The 17723-nt window shown below is 41.7% G+C and overlaps 1 protein-coding gene across 1 annotated transcript in view; it reads left to right on the top strand.

The window, feature by feature from the left end:
* The window catches only part of PKD1L3 (polycystin 1 like 3, transient receptor potential channel interacting), a 107086-nt gene that overhangs the window by 21572 nt on the left and 67791 nt on the right, over nucleotides 1-17723 (top strand). The window contains exons 2-6 of the mRNA XM_070761645.1: nucleotides 9716-9964; nucleotides 12096-12260; nucleotides 14102-14287; nucleotides 14635-14745; nucleotides 16214-16361. Of these exons, the coding sequence (XP_070617746.1) occupies nucleotides 9716-9964; nucleotides 12096-12260; nucleotides 14102-14287; nucleotides 14635-14745; nucleotides 16214-16361 (859 nt within the window). The remainder of the gene's footprint in view (nucleotides 1-9715; nucleotides 9965-12095; nucleotides 12261-14101; nucleotides 14288-14634; nucleotides 14746-16213; nucleotides 16362-17723) is intronic.

Here is a 17723-nt window from a genome sequence, read left to right as displayed (position 1 = left end):
ATTAAGTAGTGTATTTTGGATGTTCAGTAATAGTAAATAGAAGGGGAATTTGAGGGGAGGAGAAGCCAAGCACCCTAAACCTAACCTAAACCCTTGATATGAGTGATGTCAAGTTGTCCCCCTTTAAGCCAGTCACATGACCTTTAAGCCACCTCCGGTCACATGATCATCAAGCCACTTCCATTTGGTCACATGGCCAGCAAGCCACACCCACAAAATAAGCCACACCCCCAGTGTGGCAGTAAATTTTTTTGTAGCCCTTCGCTGCACTAAGGCCACAGATAAACCTCCAAGTGACCTCAATGCCCCCAGAGAGAGCGCGAACGGCTAGAGGACTGCAAACAAACACAATCCCTCCCTTCCCATCCTGTCAGAATCTGTCCATCCTCCATCCCACCATCCAATTATGACTGATGAAACCTCTTGGGTAAGAAGTGAAACATCTTCCCATTCTTCCTGAAATAAAAAAACAGTCCAGTTGCCTTTTGAAAGGAAAACAAAGAAAAGCACCTCTGACATAACTATGACCTGGATAGTTTGTCATGTTTTCAAAATAATGATTTATGAATGCATCGAATGTCTATGGAGCACGGCAGGCTTAAACTTGTTAGAGGGCTAAAAGGCCAAAATCCAGGTAAATAAATGCCACCCTTTTAACAACAATGTAAAATAAGCCAGAACTGGGCAACTTGAGGACCCGGATTGTGGGGGCAATAGCCTAGCTCTGTTAAAAAAAAAGTGCTATTGCTAACATGTTGTAAGCCGCCCTGAGTCTAAGGAGAAGGGCGGCATAAAAATTGAATAAATAAATAAATAAATAAACTTGGAAGGTCCAAGACTGCTCACGCAGCTGCATTTTACACTAACTGAATATTGCTATTCTACTGGTTAATTGTCAACTATCAGACTGGTTCTTGCTCCGAGTCTACGGAGAGCGCCGGCATACAAATCTAATAAATAATAATGATAAATAATAATAATAATGCAAGCATAAAAATACTCATCTGGGAGATTGAGCTAAAAAACCATAGACAATCCATCACAATAGCAGAATGGGTAGCAAAGAGATGTTTCTGGTTCTATAACCGAATCATAAAAATTTAAAAGCATCTATACAAAGAACTCACTTGCAAAGTGAGAACTTGCCATTTCTCTGTGCCATTTGCTTATACGAATATATTTTCCAGCAGAAAATCTCAGTTTTTCTTCTCCCCCCCCCCTTTGGATCTTTATTAGGCTGGGACAATGCAGAACTTATCTTCAGTGCTAAGATTAGATACAAGGCAGCAATGATTTTATGTGACTGGTCTTGATTGTCACAGGAGTCATCAAGTCAATAATTAGCTATGTGTTTAAAATAATGTGGAGTTTGTGTTTCGAAAATGTGTAATGTGGAGTTTGAGTTTCTAAAATCCTTGATTTTAGACCACATGTTCCAGTTGCTATTGAAAAGCTGAACCATATTGTTCTGGGTTCTTTGATCACTACTATTGTTTCAGTGCCAACAAAAGGTAGACTATATTTGCTAGGGCCAATAAAACAGACATGCAAACATTTCCAAACCCTGAGCAGTAAACATTTCAGGTTTCAGTCAAAGTGAGCCTGCTTTGCCTGGAGTTCATTGGAAAGCGTGGAAAAAACCACTAGCGAACTCTTTATGAACCATCCTGTAAATTATAAACAATCATATTTAGATTAGACACACAAAATTTAAATAGAGAGTATGGAATTTGAAAGGAAATGATCGGGTGAATAATTATGTATATGCAGTGATGGGCTGCCAAATTTTTTACTGCCACACTGTGGGCGTGGCTTATTTTGTGGATGTGGCTTGATGGTCATGTGACCAGGCGGGAGTGGTTTGACAATCATGTGACCAGGGGGTGGCTTAAAGGTCACGTGACTGGGTGGGAGTGGCTTACCGACCAAGATTAGTTTTAAAATAGATGCTTGGACTCTTTTTCAGTTGATTAAGTCACATTATTTGAATAGCCACAAAAAGGACAAATGATAGACAGCATTATTTGTTGAGGAGCATAGTAACATTTTAAGGTTTTGTACTGAACCCACAAGGTTCAGCATGATAACAGATTAGGCAAGTAGCTCAATTTTCTTTCATTACTATAAAAGTTCAGTTCTAGATAGTGATTAAAATGATGGGTAAACACATACTATTTAATTATTTCCTATTTAAAAAGCAATTAAGGATCATACTAAGGTACTAGAGAAGGAAGGACAATAAAAAACTATTAAGTATTCAATAAATAGTGCATAAATTTACTACCCCCACTGCCCCGTGGGAGCAACAGCCCATTACAATACTGTGTATAGGGAGAACCAAATAAGAGTGCCATAATCAGCTGTTGCAGAAAATTCACAATACTTAGCAAAAATACCGCCGACCAGGGGTGTCAATCTCAAGACCCGCAGGCCAGATCCGGCTCGTGGGGTTGCCCTGGAAACAGTGAAGGACCGGCCCACGGTGCCTCTGCCAACAAAAACGAAGCTTAGGAGGGCCGCTCGGTTTTCACTGGCAGAGCGCTTGGGCCACCACAGGTGCCCCTGACACGAGTGACATTGAGCTGGCCACACACCCCAGCCTCCCTGAGGTCGAACCAATGAAGGGCTGCAAAGAATTTTACTACCACACTGTGGGCGTGGCTTATTTTGTGGGTATGGCTTGCCGGCCATGTGACCAGGTGGGAGTGGCTTCACAATCATGTGACTGGGGGTGGCTTAAAGGTCATGTGACTGGCTAAAAGAGGGCCAACCTGACGTCACTCACAGCAAGGGTTTGGGATAGGGTTAGGGTGCCCGGCCTCTCCTCGCCTCCAAGAGATACAATTTCCCCATCTGTTTACTATTAGTCAACATCCCAAATATACTATTTAATTCTATGTATATATGCCATTTAGGTTCATAAATATTACCCACATGCACACAAAAATATACATTATCTACTATATAAAGTGTATGTACACTCATACACGCACGCACAGCTCTTCTAAAATTATACACATTCAACCTTATTTACTGCAATAGGAAAAACATATCCAAAGCCCAGAAGGGAAAAAGAGAAGAAAAAAAATCAAAAAATTTCTACCGGTTCTGTGTACCACCCCGTACCCGTAGGAGCCCATCACTGGGTTGAACACAATCCTGATGTGGCCCTCAATGAAATTGAGTTTGATACCACTGCCCTAGACCTACCCCTGCCCCAGATAATGCCATTTTTAAATAGAAGAAGACATATAAAGACCAGCTCATCCCATAGCTACTGCCCTCTTGAGTATTTCCATTGTGGATGGATTTTTTTTAATTAATAAGGATGCAATTTTTCAAACTGCTGCTGTCATAATGGATCATATCTCAGATTACATATTTCTAAGTTTTTCATGTACTTGGAGAGAGAACAACACAGAGTAGAGGCTGCCTCACTATAATCACTTTGGACAGAAAAGATCGTTTCTGGAAAAAAAGGGGGAAAGAAAACTCTTAGAGAAGATGTCGAAGCAAAGAGCCAGGCCCAGGTTTTTCCAAGCATTTTAATCTATGGCAAAGTTTGGAGATAAAGCAACGGAGGAAGCATTGTATGAATTTTCTGCCCCAGGCGGATCCTGAAGCTGTTTGTAGTCCTCAACTGAGACAATTCCAAGAAATTGGGTAAAACCTGTTCCACAGGCCTCCCCATCTCACTGGCCTAGTTTTGATTCAGGCTTCAAACCGAAACCTTGGAGACTTCCTTAGAGGAAAAGAGCGTTTGTTGAAATCAGTGCTGGAACTGGTTGGGAGTCAACCTGGAAGTGCGCGTTTTGTACACCCCCATCACTCCCAGGCTAAACTGGTCTGCGCATGCGCAGGAGGCTTACGCATGCACATAGGGTTATTTTCGTGTAAATTTGGCTCCGGTGGACGGATTTCAAGGCGAAGGGGCAGTTCGGAGGCGTGTGCAGCCAGCCTTTGCTGCCGGTTCGGCGAACAGGGGAGGGGGGAAATCCCCCTACGGGTTCTAGCAAACCCATCCAAACCAGCAGGAACCCACCTCTGTGCTGCTAATAAGAAATAGGCAAAGGAAAGGCAATTAATGTCAATAACAAATAGAACAGAATTCTTCATTGGCCAAATAAACATTGGATTGGACTGGATACCCAAGGAATTTGTCTCTGGTGCATAAGTTGTTGTTATTATTGTTGTTGTTGTTGTTGTTGTTGTTATTATTATTATTATTATTATTATTATTATTATTAATTAGATTTGTATGCCACCCTTCTCCGAGGACTCGGGCCGGCTCATAGCATCTAATACAGTGTTCCCTCGATTTTCGCGGGTTCAAACTTCGCGAAAAGTCTATACCACAGTTTTTCAAAAATATTAATTAAAAAATACATTGCGGATTTTTTCCCTATACCACGGTTTTTCCCACCCGATGATGTCATATGTCATCGCCAAACTTTCGTCCGCCTTTAATAAATTTTTTTTTAATAAACTTTAATAAATAAACATGGTGAGTAATAATCTAAATGGTTGCTAAGGGAATGGGAAATTGTAATTTAGGGGTTTTAAGTGTTAAGGGAAAGCTTGTGATACTGTTCATAGCCAAAATAGTGTATTTACTTCCGCATCTCTACTTCGCGGAAATTCGACTTTCGCGGGTGGTCTTGGAACGCATCCCCCGCGAAAATCGAGGGAACACTGTATAGCAATACAATACAAAGGCAAATCTAATTAAATTTAAAGTTACAATCTAAAAATGCAATACTTAAAAACAATCATACTAGTTCAATCATACAACATATATCTCATTTCGTTGGCCAGGGGGCTGAGACCTAATTGCCCCAAGCCTGGCAACATAGGTGAGTCTTAAGACTCTTACGGAAGGCGAGAAGGGTGGGGGCAGTGCAAATCTCTGGGGGGAGCTGATTCCAGAGGGCCGGGCCCCCCCCAAAGAGAAGGCTCTTCACCTAGGCCCCGCCAAGCGACATTGTCTGGTTGATGAGACCTGGAGAAGGCCAACTCTGTGGGACATAACCAGTTGCTGGAATTCATACGGCAGAAGTTCTCAGTTTACATACAAACATACACTGAACATACAGACATAACTTCCCAGTGTACATACAAACAGCAAAGTGATAAATCATAAGATATAATATCACTCCGCAAGCTGCATTGGTTGCCGATTGGTTTCCGGATACAATTCAAAATGTTAGTTATGACCTCTAAAGCCCTACATGGCTTAAGTTAAGACCAGATTACTTATGGGATCGTCTTCTGCATCATGTATCCCAGCAACTGGTCAGGGCCCACAGAGTTGGCCTTCTCCAGGTCCTGTCAGCCAGGCAATGTCATCTGATGGGCCCTAGGGGAAGGGCCTTCTCTGTGGTGGCTCTGGCCCTTTGGAACCAACTCTCTCTGGAGATTTGTACCGCCCCAACCCTCCTGACCTTCCGGCAGGCTTTGAAAACTTACCTTTTCCAGCAGGCCTGGGACTGCTGATCTTTAACATCTAGCCCCAGCCTTTAGTATGACTGTGGTGTGAATGAATAGGGCTCTATGATTTTAAATTTGGTGTTTTTATATTGTTTTAAATATTGGACTTCTGAACTGGTTTTTGTATCTTTGATATGTTGTGAGCTGTCCTGAGTCCTCGGAGAAGGGCGACATATAAGTCCAATAAATAATAAACAATGAAGTGATCAATCATAAGGTACCAATAGGAGATGAAAATAGGGAAGACAAGAAGGATAATTACAAAATTGATAATACCAATAATAACAAAATTGATAACACCAATACTGAAATGGTTTGATGGATAACTAAAATGGATAAAAGAAACGAATTCGAATAATAAAAAGTTTTCCTGAAAATTCAACAATTGACAACTTCAGTCATATCCAAAGCCAAACCTAAATCTTTAATTTCAGATGAACCAAATCCAGACAGTCAGATACTGTATACAGCCAAGTATTTTGTCTCCAGTATTCAGTTGAGTGCCTTTGGCATAAACATAAAGACCAGAAGAGAGATAGTAGGAAATAGCACTGGCATGTAAATGCTTAGGTCAGCCACTCACAAACAGGTGTCATTAACTGGTGTTGGATTTCTAGGCACAAACATACTAACCTGCCATCTAGTGGGAGAAAGTTACTATTCTTTTCTAAAGGCATGCTATTCAACCCATCCCTAATGAGCTCTCTCCATCTTGTGGCCATTGAAGATATTCCAAGCTTTTTCAACTACCACGCCTGTAGTCCATATGTCCAACATATCCAGATTCCACAACCTAGCAAAGCTCTTGAACAATATTCAGACTAATAACTCCAAATACGAACTGAATAATCAAATTATCACAGATAATCCCCACTCGGTTAAAGACCTTGGTATACTAATAACAAAAGATTTAAGTGCCAAAGCCCACTGCAACAATATAGCCAAGAAGGCTTCAAGAGTTGTAAACCTAATCCTATGTATCTTCTGCTCTGGCAATCTCACACTACTTACCAGAGCTTACAAAACTTTTGCCAGACCCATCCTCGAATACAGCTCATCTGTTTGGAACCCATATGGCATCTCAGACATTAACACCCTTGAAAATGTCCAAAGATACTTCACCAGAAGAGCCCTTCAGTCCTCCACTCGAAATAGAATACCCTATGAGACTAGACTTTCAATCCTGGGCCTAGAAAGTTTAGAACTAAGACGCCTTAAACAAGATCTAAGTATTGCCCACAAGATCATATGCTGCAATGTCCTGCCTGTCGGCGACTACTTCAGCTTCAACCACAACAACACAGGAGCACACAATAGATTTAAACTTAATATTAACCGCTCCAAACTTGACTGTAAAAAATATGACTTCAGTAACCGAGTTGTCGAAGCGTGGAACTCATTACCGGACTCCATAGTGTCATCCCCAAACCCCCAACACTTTACCCTTAGATTATCTACGGTTGACCTATCCAGATTCCTAAGAGGTCAGTAAGGGGCGAGTACAAGTGCACTAGAGTGCCTTCCGTCCCCTGTCCTATTGCTCTCCTATATCTCCTATACCTTCCTTCTATTCCTATATCTCTTCTTCTATTCTTTCATTGATATGTTCTATTACTATACCTTCTTTTCTATTATTTCTTAGATATATTTTACTATGAGTATCTCCTCTATAACCTTCATCATGTATTTTACTATGTGTATATAGATATATACCCACTAAAACCCTCATTGTGTATTGGACAAAATAAATAAACAAACAAACAAACAAACAAACAAACAAACAAATAACCATATTGCGTGCACAGTAGTAAGTCACTAGTTAGTTTTCCTTGTTGGAGGAAGTCAGCAACAGCTGTTCACCACCCTGAGCTGTTCATCAGTGTGAGAATCAACAACAATAGAATAATTTTATTGGCCAAGTGTGATTGGACACACACAAGGAAGTTTTCTCCAGTTGCGTAAGCTCTCAGTGTTCATACAAACAACAAAGTAATATAATCACAAGATACCAATAGGAGAAGGTAGTAGAAAAGATGAGAAGGATAATAATAATACATGGGTAAATATCTTTAGTCATAAGACAACACTGTGATCATTTTGTGTTCAGTAGAGTGATGGCAGGGGGATGGACTGTCTTTGCGTCTATGTGTTTTGACATGCAGGGAAGCAGTTGAAACAATTTATGTTCAGGATGTGAAGGGTCTATAGATACTTTCTCCATGAGCTGTACATAGCCGATCCAGGGACCCTACTTCCTATCCTCTATGGACAACTGAAGCTAAACCAGTGTGACAGGTTCTGGAGAACTGGTAGCAGAAATTTAGAGTAGTTCAGAGAACCGGCAAATACCACCTTGGGCTGGCCCCAGAGTGGGTAGGAATGGAGATTTTGCAGTATCTTCCCCTGCCATGCACAAGCCGTGCCCACAAAGCTACGCCACACCCACCACACCACACCCACACAACCAGTAGTAAAAATATTTGGATTTCACCACTGAGTTCAACAGCTTTGTTTGCTAAGGTCAGATTCTGCAAAGGTTCACCTTGGCGTCAAGGGCTTCTTCCTGCAAAGAAGTCTCTTTTGTCTTGGTTCTCCTGCATCTGAATTGACAGGTGTACAAAGTTATTCCTCTTCTGGACATGTCAGAAAGGGTTATAAGCAAGCTAGAATGCAGTTTATCTGGAGCAGGGCAATAAGATGATGATAGAATCAGAGAAGAAGACCAGAATTTTTGGTTGGAATCTGGCATGTCAACCAAAATATCATGATCATCACCTTTGACATATGTGTCATAGGTTCACCATCACTGAACTAGATCTTACTCAAAGATATTCTATCTATCCACCTACCTACCTACCTACCTACCTACCTACCTACTTATCTACCTACCTACCTACCTACCTACCTACCTACCTACCTACCTACCTATCTATCTATCTATCTATCTATCTATCTATCTATCTATCTATCTATCTATCTATCTAGACTTATATGCCACCCAATCCCTCAAGATTCAGGGCGGCTCACAACAATAAAACTAACACAATATAAAGTCAATTAAAACATTAATAAACAGTAAAAACCTTTAATCTAATCAATACAGTCATACCATCACACCTACCAATCAAAACATGTTTCAGTCAGCATTAAAAGATATTAATTCTTACAGTCCCCAGGCCTGCCGGTAGAGCCAGGTTTTCAAGGCTTTTCGGAAGGCCAGTAGGGTGGGGGCAGTAAGGACCTCAGGGGATAGTTGGTTCCAAAGAGCTGGGGACACCACAGATAAGGCCCTCCTGCGCGGGCCCACCAACCAGTACTGCTTAGTCGATGGGACCCAGAGAAGGCCGACCCTGTGGGATCTAATCGGTTTCTGGGAGGTATGTGGCAGGAGACAGTCCCGTAAATAATTATCCCATAGATAATGCTTCTATTATTCAAAATGTCCATATCTTTCATCCCAGCAATTCTTAGACTGGTTAATGCATTTGCTGGTTGAAGATGTGCAAGGAAGTGACAAACGAAGGTTTCTTCTTATTCCTCAACTCTCCAGAAATTTGATGGGTGCAGTTTCTTTCTATGGATATACTGTACATCTAATTCCCAGATATCTTCTTTGTTCACAGTTTTTAAGGATTGCTGAAATTGTCACATATCAGATGGTACACGTGATTTATGTCACCATGTCGCTACTGATACTGTATGTTTAGCTGGTTACGGCGATGAATCAAATGTTCAAGGTTTTTAAATTCTTATTTTGGAATTAAATACCCAACACCTAAAAAAATATATAATAGCCCCTTTTTCCGCCTCTTTTATCTGTGGCTGCCATACAGCTGAGTGTGCTTATTTATCAATGTAATCTTCTCAGCTCACATGGAAATTTGTCCATTAAACCTTGGTGTTTATTCTTCTTGATTTGCAACAGACGTTTGCACAATGGCCTTTTTCAAAGCCATTGGTACATCAATAGCACCAGGTCGGGTTTTTTTAAAAAAATGACCATTCTTTTTTTTTTTAATTGGAAGCAAAAGGTTTAGTAGGCTGTCACAGGCAATAGGAGGAGAAGAAGAAAAGAGAGATAGGTTTACAAGACCAAGTCAGAAAGTGTAGAGAATTGGGGATGGGCTCACTGTCTCTCTCCTGCTCAATGTAAGAGCTGCATCAATTGTTGATCCAATCATGCATTTCCTTAATATAATTTTTATACTCCTAATTTCCTGGTCTACAGGAGAGGACTTGTTCCTGGCAGAAGAGATCCCTTGCTCAAAGTATCAAGTGGCTTTCAATCACTCGTGCTACGAATTTGTGAGACTCCAACGCACGTTCACAAGTGCCCAGAGCTGGTGTGAGAGAGGAGGTGGCCATCTGGCCTTCATTGAGAATGAAGAGACTCAGAAGTTCTTGGAGGAGCACATCTCTAAGGACAAGGAGTGGTGGATCGGTATAACCTTCACCTCTTCAAATGAAACTAATGAAGGTAAGAAACACATAGGGCAGTTGTGTATGCAGCAAGTTGTAGTTAGAATTCTGGATACAAATGTGAGAGGTAAATTGTAAAACTTCCGGTATATTTACGAACATATCTAGGTAATTTTCTTGACAATGCTACAGAAATTTGTCACTCCTTCCTTCCTTCCTTCCTTCCTTTTCCTTCTTCTTGCTCTCTCTACTTCCTCTCTTCTATCTTTCTTTCTTTCCTTCCCTCCCTCCCTCCTCCCTCCCTCCCTCCCTCTATTTCTTACCTTCCATCTCTATAATTTCTTTCCTTCCTTCCTTCTTTCCTTCCTTCCTTTCCTTTCCCTTCTTTCTTCTCGCTCTGTCTACTTCCTCTGTTCCATCTCTATCCTTTCTTTCTTTCTTTCTTTCCTTCCTTCCTCCCTCCTGTATATTCCATGTACAGTGATACCTTGTCTTACAAACTTAATTGGTTCTGGGACGAGGTTCTTAAGGTGAAAAGTTTGTAAGATGAAACAATGTTTCCCATAGGAATCAATGGAAAAGCGATTAATGCATGCAAGCCCAAAATTCACCCCTTTTGCCAGCCGAAGCGCTCGTTTTTGCACTGCTGGGATTCTCCTGAGGCTCCCCTCCATAGGAAACCCCACCTCTGGACCTCTGTATTTTTGCAATGCTGCAATTTCATTGAGGCTCCCCTCGCTGGGAAACCCCACCTCTGGAATTCCGTTGCCAGTGAAGTGCCTGTTTTTGCACTGCTGGGATTCCCCTGCTGGGATTTCCCTGCAGCATCACAAAAACACGGAAGTCCGGAGGTGGGGTTTCCCATGAAGGGGAGCCTCAGGGGAATCCCAGCAGCGCAAAAATGGGTGCTTCGCAGGCAACGGAAGTCTGGAGGCGGGGTATCCCAGCGGCGGCGGTGGGTTTGTAAGGTGAAAATAGTTTGTAAGAAGAGGCAAAAAAATCTTAAACCCCGGGTTTGTATCTCAAAAAGTTTGTATGACGAGGCGTTTGTAAGATGAGGTATCACTGTATATAGAATGCCAATTTTCAATAAAAAGCACTCTTACCATATCATCTATAAGGTGTGGGGCGAAAAAAGTCACCAGCCTCTGTCTATGCCTAAGAACTTCTTAAATATTCTCAGATGGCCAATTAATGAGTGACCAGAATGCATGGCTCTTGAAGTAGTTTACAGGGCATCCTCTGATTGACAGAATGCACCCTGAGCCACTTTTCTACTTACATAAGCACCTAAGATGACTCGCAAGTTTAAAAGCAAAAATGCTATGTTTAAAATATTTAAATATTTAAGAGCCGGGGTGGCGGAGCTGTACTGCAGGCCACTAAAGCTGACTGGAGATCTGTAAGTCAGCGGTTCAAATCTCATCACCGGCTCAAGGTTGACTCAGCCTTTCATCCTTCCAAGGTGGGTAAAATGAGGACCCGGATTGTGGGGGAAATAGGCTGGCTCTGTTAAAAAGTATTATTGCTAACATGTTGTAAGACGTCCTGAGTCTAAGGAGAAGAGCAGTATAAAAATCGAATAAATAAAATAAAGATTAGAAGCTGTGGGAAAGATTAGAAGTAATGTGAGAAAATATTATTTTACTGAAAGAGTAGATGCTTGGAACAAACTTCCAGCAGATGTGGTTGGTAAATCCACAGTAACTGAATTTAAACATGCCTGGGATAAACATATATCCATCTTAAGATAAAATACAGGAAATAGTATAAGGGCAGACTAGATGGACCATGAGGTCTTTTTCTGCCGCCAATCTTCTATGTTTCTATGTTTCTAATAAATAAATAAATGACAATCACAGTCCATGAATGATTAAAAGATTGATGGAGGAGAATCTTAGTCTTCTTGCTAATTTCTCTTCTTGTTGCTGTGGCATACGACAGCAACCCAATGACTATACTTTGCCATGAAAGCCAGAGGATCAACTCTAGCTTCTTTGCTATCTGATCACCCACAACTTTCTGGGGAATAACCTGAGAGATCTTCTGGTTGAAGGGATATGTATCCAGCTTCACTGTGCTACTGCTGGCCAGTGGCCAAGCAAGGAGATCTTATGGACACTTTCTCTTTATAGCCATAAAATATTTTGCGGTGCATCCATAAGCTATATCAATGTCTTTCGATGCAGGATCTATGATTTGGCTAGATACTTCAAACATCACCTATGCCAACTGGTTCCAAGACCCACCCTCGGTCTTTGCATCGTCCTGCGGCTATATCTTGAAGAATGCTGAGTACCAGTGGGGAGTAACCGAGAATTGCAGCCAAGAGTTTGACTTTATTTGTGAATTTGGTAAGAAATGAAACCCACACCCGTCCCTTTAAAACACACTGGTATGAACACCAATGTTTCTTAACCATATCATTAAAGATGGGTGGACTTCAACTCCCAGAATCCCCCAGTTCTTCTGGTTGAGGAATTCTGAGAGCCGAAGCCCACCCATCTTCAGGCTGACAAGGTTGAGAAAATTCACTAGGTTACAAGGTTATAATCTGAGCTAGATTATATAGGTCATCTTTTGATTTCTAAGTTTTTGATTAAAAAGAAGAACAATAGGGCAAAGGAGATGGAGCTGGTTACCACCTACAGCAATGGCCAATGCCAGTCTGAGAATATTCAATCACAGACTCCCAGGTAATTCCATTTTAATGTACAATGGTACTCATAGCAAGCTTCTCCTAACGCTCCTTATTAAGCCATTGCCCAGACAACAGAATAGGAGTTCTGAAAAACTCCTGGTAAACAAAGATTCTAAAACAATGCAAATCTATCACTAAATTTACATTTGAAAGGATTGTTATATTGTGTAGATTATTGGAAGGTTATACTTTTCATATTTCATGTTGCAGCAACAATCCCCAATATTTTTAGCACTAGGGACCATTTTTCCATATACGAGGATGGGATGGGATTGGTGGAATGGTTTCACTTTTGCTCACTCACCCACCACTCATCTGCAACTAACAGGCCATGGACCATTACCCATCTGTTTTACCTGTCAGAACATAGCCGAAAATTGCAACCAGTGTATATGGGTGTAGAGACAACTTGGCTATTCTCTGGGCTGATGGGAGGCTTGAACAGACAAAATACAAGGGTTATCTGGAAAATAAAGTTACAAGGCATGTAGCTCTCGTGGGGAATGTTTGCAGGGGAAGTTGGTATTACTATCGTGTAGCGGGAAGCCAGCAGAAGCAAACAAGCAGTGCCAGTGGTCAGTAGATCATTGACTGTCGTCAATGGGGAAGGTTAGAGATGAGCGTCCTCATTCCGTTTCCCTCCAAGTGCAAAGTGCGCGCTGTAATACCTGAATGCTAAGGGCATCAATGCTGCTGCGATGGGTGCCCAAGATTTTTCTCGGCAATTGCTGAGTTTTGAATTTTGGGGCTGAAGGAGACTGGATATGGCGCCACTGCATTGATTGACGTTTGCTCTCTGGAGTATGGTGATAAGCCCACGTTTCATCTCCTGTCACTAAACAGCTGAGAAAAACCTTGCCTCCAATCTCGAAATGGTCAAGAAATTCTTGGGTGGCACTGACTCTGTTGATTTTGTGCATTTCAGTAAGCATCCTTGGCACCCATCGCAGTAGCGTTCCCGCCCTTAGCATTCAGGTAGCGTATTACAGCACACACTTCGCACTTGGAGGGAAACGGAATGAGGACACTCATCTCTAACATTCAACACAACCCCATTTGATGATTTAATGACCACTGGGACTGCTCGTTCTCTTCCGCTGGCTTCCTGCAACACGATAGTAATACCAACTCCATGCTTGCTAGGACTATGCTGGGTTGCTGGGAATGGGTGTCCATAACATTTTTTTGGCACTGATCTTTTCTGATTAGCCATGAGCTGTAGGGATCTCTGCCATCAAACCATACAAAACTGCCACAGATTTGGTGTCTTCTCGCTTCTCAGTAGAACCTATCTACTGCTCCCTATTAGAGCACTTAAGGAAAACTTTCCCAGATTGTCCCACAAAGATGTTTCTCCAGGTAATTTGTCTTTGGCTGTCTTTGGAAATTCACATATTCAAGTCCAACGCACCTGGAGAGCACCTCATTAGGGAAGCTACATTAAAGAAGATAAAGACATTTTGAAGGAAGCTTTCATTATTCCTTACCGTTCAGAGTCAGGCCGCAGCATTGCCTGTGACAACTCCAATGCCACCGTGCAGTGTGGATCGGGAGAAGTCATCCAGATCGGAGAGAGCTTCTATGGGCGGAAAACTCCTCACTACTGTGTCCTTGACACTCCCCTGCAATTTGATGATGAAGAAGAGTGCAGTTGGATCAGCGTGAAAGATGAAGTTGCAGGTAAGTCTCAAAATTCATCTGACTTTTTCCTTTGTAGTGTCTCTGGGGCCATTCTCCCAAGGTCTTTCATGTCTGTCTCTCCTTCTGCCTGCCTGCCTCCCTGCCTGCATATCTATCTATCTATCTATCTATCTATCTATCTATCTATCTATCTATCTATCTATCTATCTATCTATCTATCCATCCATCCATCCATCCATCCATCCATCTACCTACCTACCTACCTACCACCAATCATCTATCTGTCTGTATGTCTGTATGTCTGTCCATCTATCCATCCCTCTACAAAGATGAGAAACTGAAATCAACTGAAGTCATAACCCAGGCGGCCATCTTAACCTTCGCAGGGCAATGTCATGGGCTCCAGGCATGCCAAGTCACAGCGGATGGAACCTTCTTCGGAGAACCTTGTCCAGGTTTGGGAAACTACCTCTCCGTCCAATACCACTGCATGGAAGGTAAACAATACCATTTCTACACACTGTCCGGGGAGGCCAAGATTCGTTAGTGACATCTGTGCAGAAACCCTGTTTTAAAATTGCCAACCAACAGTCTGGCGTTGTATTTTTAAAGCAACAAAAATCCAATGTCTGAGATTCAGAGAATTGCCAGCTTGGTGTCAGCCTATATACCAAGTTTTCCCCCAAATAGGATCCTGTCTTATACTATTGTGAACCCTGAAATAATCACTTGGCCTTATTTGCCATGCACTTCAAAGCCCGAGTGGACTTATTATTAGTGGATGTCTTATTTGGGGGAAAACATGAGAGAGAGGGGGAGCGAGGGAGGGAGGGAGGGATAGATGATAGATATTAGATGATAGATAGATAGATAGATAGATAGATAGATAGATAGATAGATAGATAGTGTTTCCCTGAAAATAAATCCTGTCTTACATATTTTGAACCCTGAAATAAGCACTTGGTGTTATTGCCATGCACAGGGGGAAAAAGAATCACCTTAATTAGACCCAAAAGCTGCAATCAAACAAATCACTTTACCAAAAATCTCTATAGGCCTTGTGGCAAGAAGGGCTATAAAGAAACACATTTAATAAAACAAACAAATAAAACGATTTCTTCTCTGACCTTGAGCTCTATTGAGCTGGAAATAATTCCAGCTGAAAATGATAATTGTGCCCTTTGCAATGTAGGATTTATATTTTATTTCTACTTGACCTGCAACTATAACTAAACAAATTCTGTGCTTAGAGGAGGACCCTTTTATATAACAGTCGTATTATTGGACTCAATACAAAAAAAAAATAGTATTGCAATGCACTTTTATTTCATATTCCATGATAGTTATATGGTTTGTTTTAGAAGCACGGTCTTAGTACGGTCTTAGACCCTTCTGTAAAGATCTTGGAGCTTTAATATGAGAGTATTGTTGATAATATTAGCTTTTGTGATGATTTAAATAGTTGTAATTTTTATGGAGGATATTTTGACTGTTTGTGAAAGAAAGATGAGAAAGCTCTGAGTTGTCTCTGGATGCAAAAGAGGATGGCCTGGACGATAAAGGGTCTGTAAAATAAAACATACAAAGAGCGGTTGCAGGAACTGAGCATGGCCAGTCTGGTGAAGAGAAGGACCAGGGGTGACATGATAGCAGTGTTCCAATACTTGAGGGGATGCCACAGAGAGGAAGGAGTCAGGCTGTTCTCTTTGGTACCAGAAAGCCAAAGAAGGAATAACAGATGGAAGTTGACCAAGGAGAGATTCAAGTGGAAATGAGGAGGAACTTTCTGACGGTGAGAGCGATCAGGTTGTGAGAACTCCAATACTTGAGACTTTCAAGAGGAGACTGGACTGCCATTTGTCTGAAATGGTGCATGGACTCCTGCTTGAGCAAGGGGCTGAACTAGATGACCTCCAAGGTCCCTTCCAAGTCTAATAATAAATGTTAAAATCTCCCCTTTTACAGGCTTGAGCTTGGCGGTAACGGAAACCATGTTTGTTTTGGAAAACGTCACCATTTCCTTGAAATGGCTGCTCTCACCATACACTGGAAACCTCTCCTGCATAATCAGCACTGGGGATGGAATCACGGTGGATCCCTACTACCCTCCAAGGTGAGAGGAAGATTGGGGAGAAAATGAGGCAGAGGCTTTGTTAATGTATGAGCAGAGTAATCCTTGTTTACCAAGGTTGTGCACACACAGAAACGTTTAGATTAAGATTAGTTGTGAATAACTACTCAGGCACAGACAGGTATACTAACTTGAATTAAAGTTTACTTTGAGAAATAACATATTCAGATAAACAGTCTAAAGTCGTACACATAATAAGTCAGAATAACAATCCAAATATTGCCAAGTACAGTCTTTCTTACCAGTTGTCTTTGTCATAATCAGTAAACAAAGTTATCAAGCCTAAACACATTTTAGCTATACAGTAATACATACCGTAGCTAAATACAGAGAGATTGCAGAGCTAACCTAACAGTGAGTAGCCATTAACAGTGAGCAGCCAGGCAAAAAGAAACAGATAGGGTGACTCAGAGAAATAAGCTATAAACTCTAGCTCCCTCTTGTGGCAGTCTGCAACACCTGCAGCTAATATATTGTCAACCCAACGATTATGGGCAGAGTCCTAACAGGCTTTCAAGAGACTGCAGTTGCATCTAAGAGTTAGCAAGATTCAAGAGTGGGCTTTGCCAGACTTACGACTTCCGGATATGTTTTGATAACCATCCGTTTCTTCCCCACCAATGCACCACCATGACCCACATTAAAAAGGACAGAGCTTTGAAGACAGAGTCACAGTCACTGTCTTAACCTTTTGACCCTTAAAGGTAAAGGTTCCCCTTGCACATATGTGCTAGTCATTCCCGACTCTAGGGAGCAGTGCTCATTTCCGTTTCTAAGCCGTAGCACCAGCACTGTCCAAAGACCTCTCCATGCTGATGTGGCCAGCAAGACTAAACACTGAAAGCACCAGGAACACTGTTACCTTCCCACCAAGGTGGTCCCTATTTTCCTACTTGCATTTTTACATGTTTTCGAACTGCTAAGTTGGCAGAAGCTGGGACAAATAACAGGAGCTCACTCCATTACTCAGTTTGCGGGATTCAAACCGCCGAACTGTTGACCTTTCTGATTGACAAGCTCAGCATCTTAGACACTGAGATACCATGTCCTCATTTTGACCCCTAACTCATCCCTAAATGTAATTTCCTCTGCGAAGGGATGCTTGGCCAATTTGTACCTACAACCAATATCTTACACTTTTTCAGTGCCTTGCTGTAGATCTGGTGATCGTGGTTTGGTATGTACAAAGGAGGTGGATTTCCAGGAGTGAGAAGTGCATTCAAGAGAATAATAGGCAACACAGTCCAGATGTTACTTGTGACAGAAAGAGGGCGAAGACAGCCTCTCCTTCATAGTTCTTAGAATATATTGTAGATGCAGATGGGAGAACCTTCAGGCTGGCAA

Source organism: Erythrolamprus reginae, chromosome 9 (genome assembly GCF_031021105.1).
Source record: "Erythrolamprus reginae isolate rEryReg1 chromosome 9, rEryReg1.hap1, whole genome shotgun sequence".
Classification (NCBI taxonomy): domain Eukaryota; kingdom Metazoa; phylum Chordata; class Lepidosauria; order Squamata; family Dipsadidae; genus Erythrolamprus; species Erythrolamprus reginae.
This window is presented reverse-complemented; position numbering and strand designations above follow the sequence as displayed.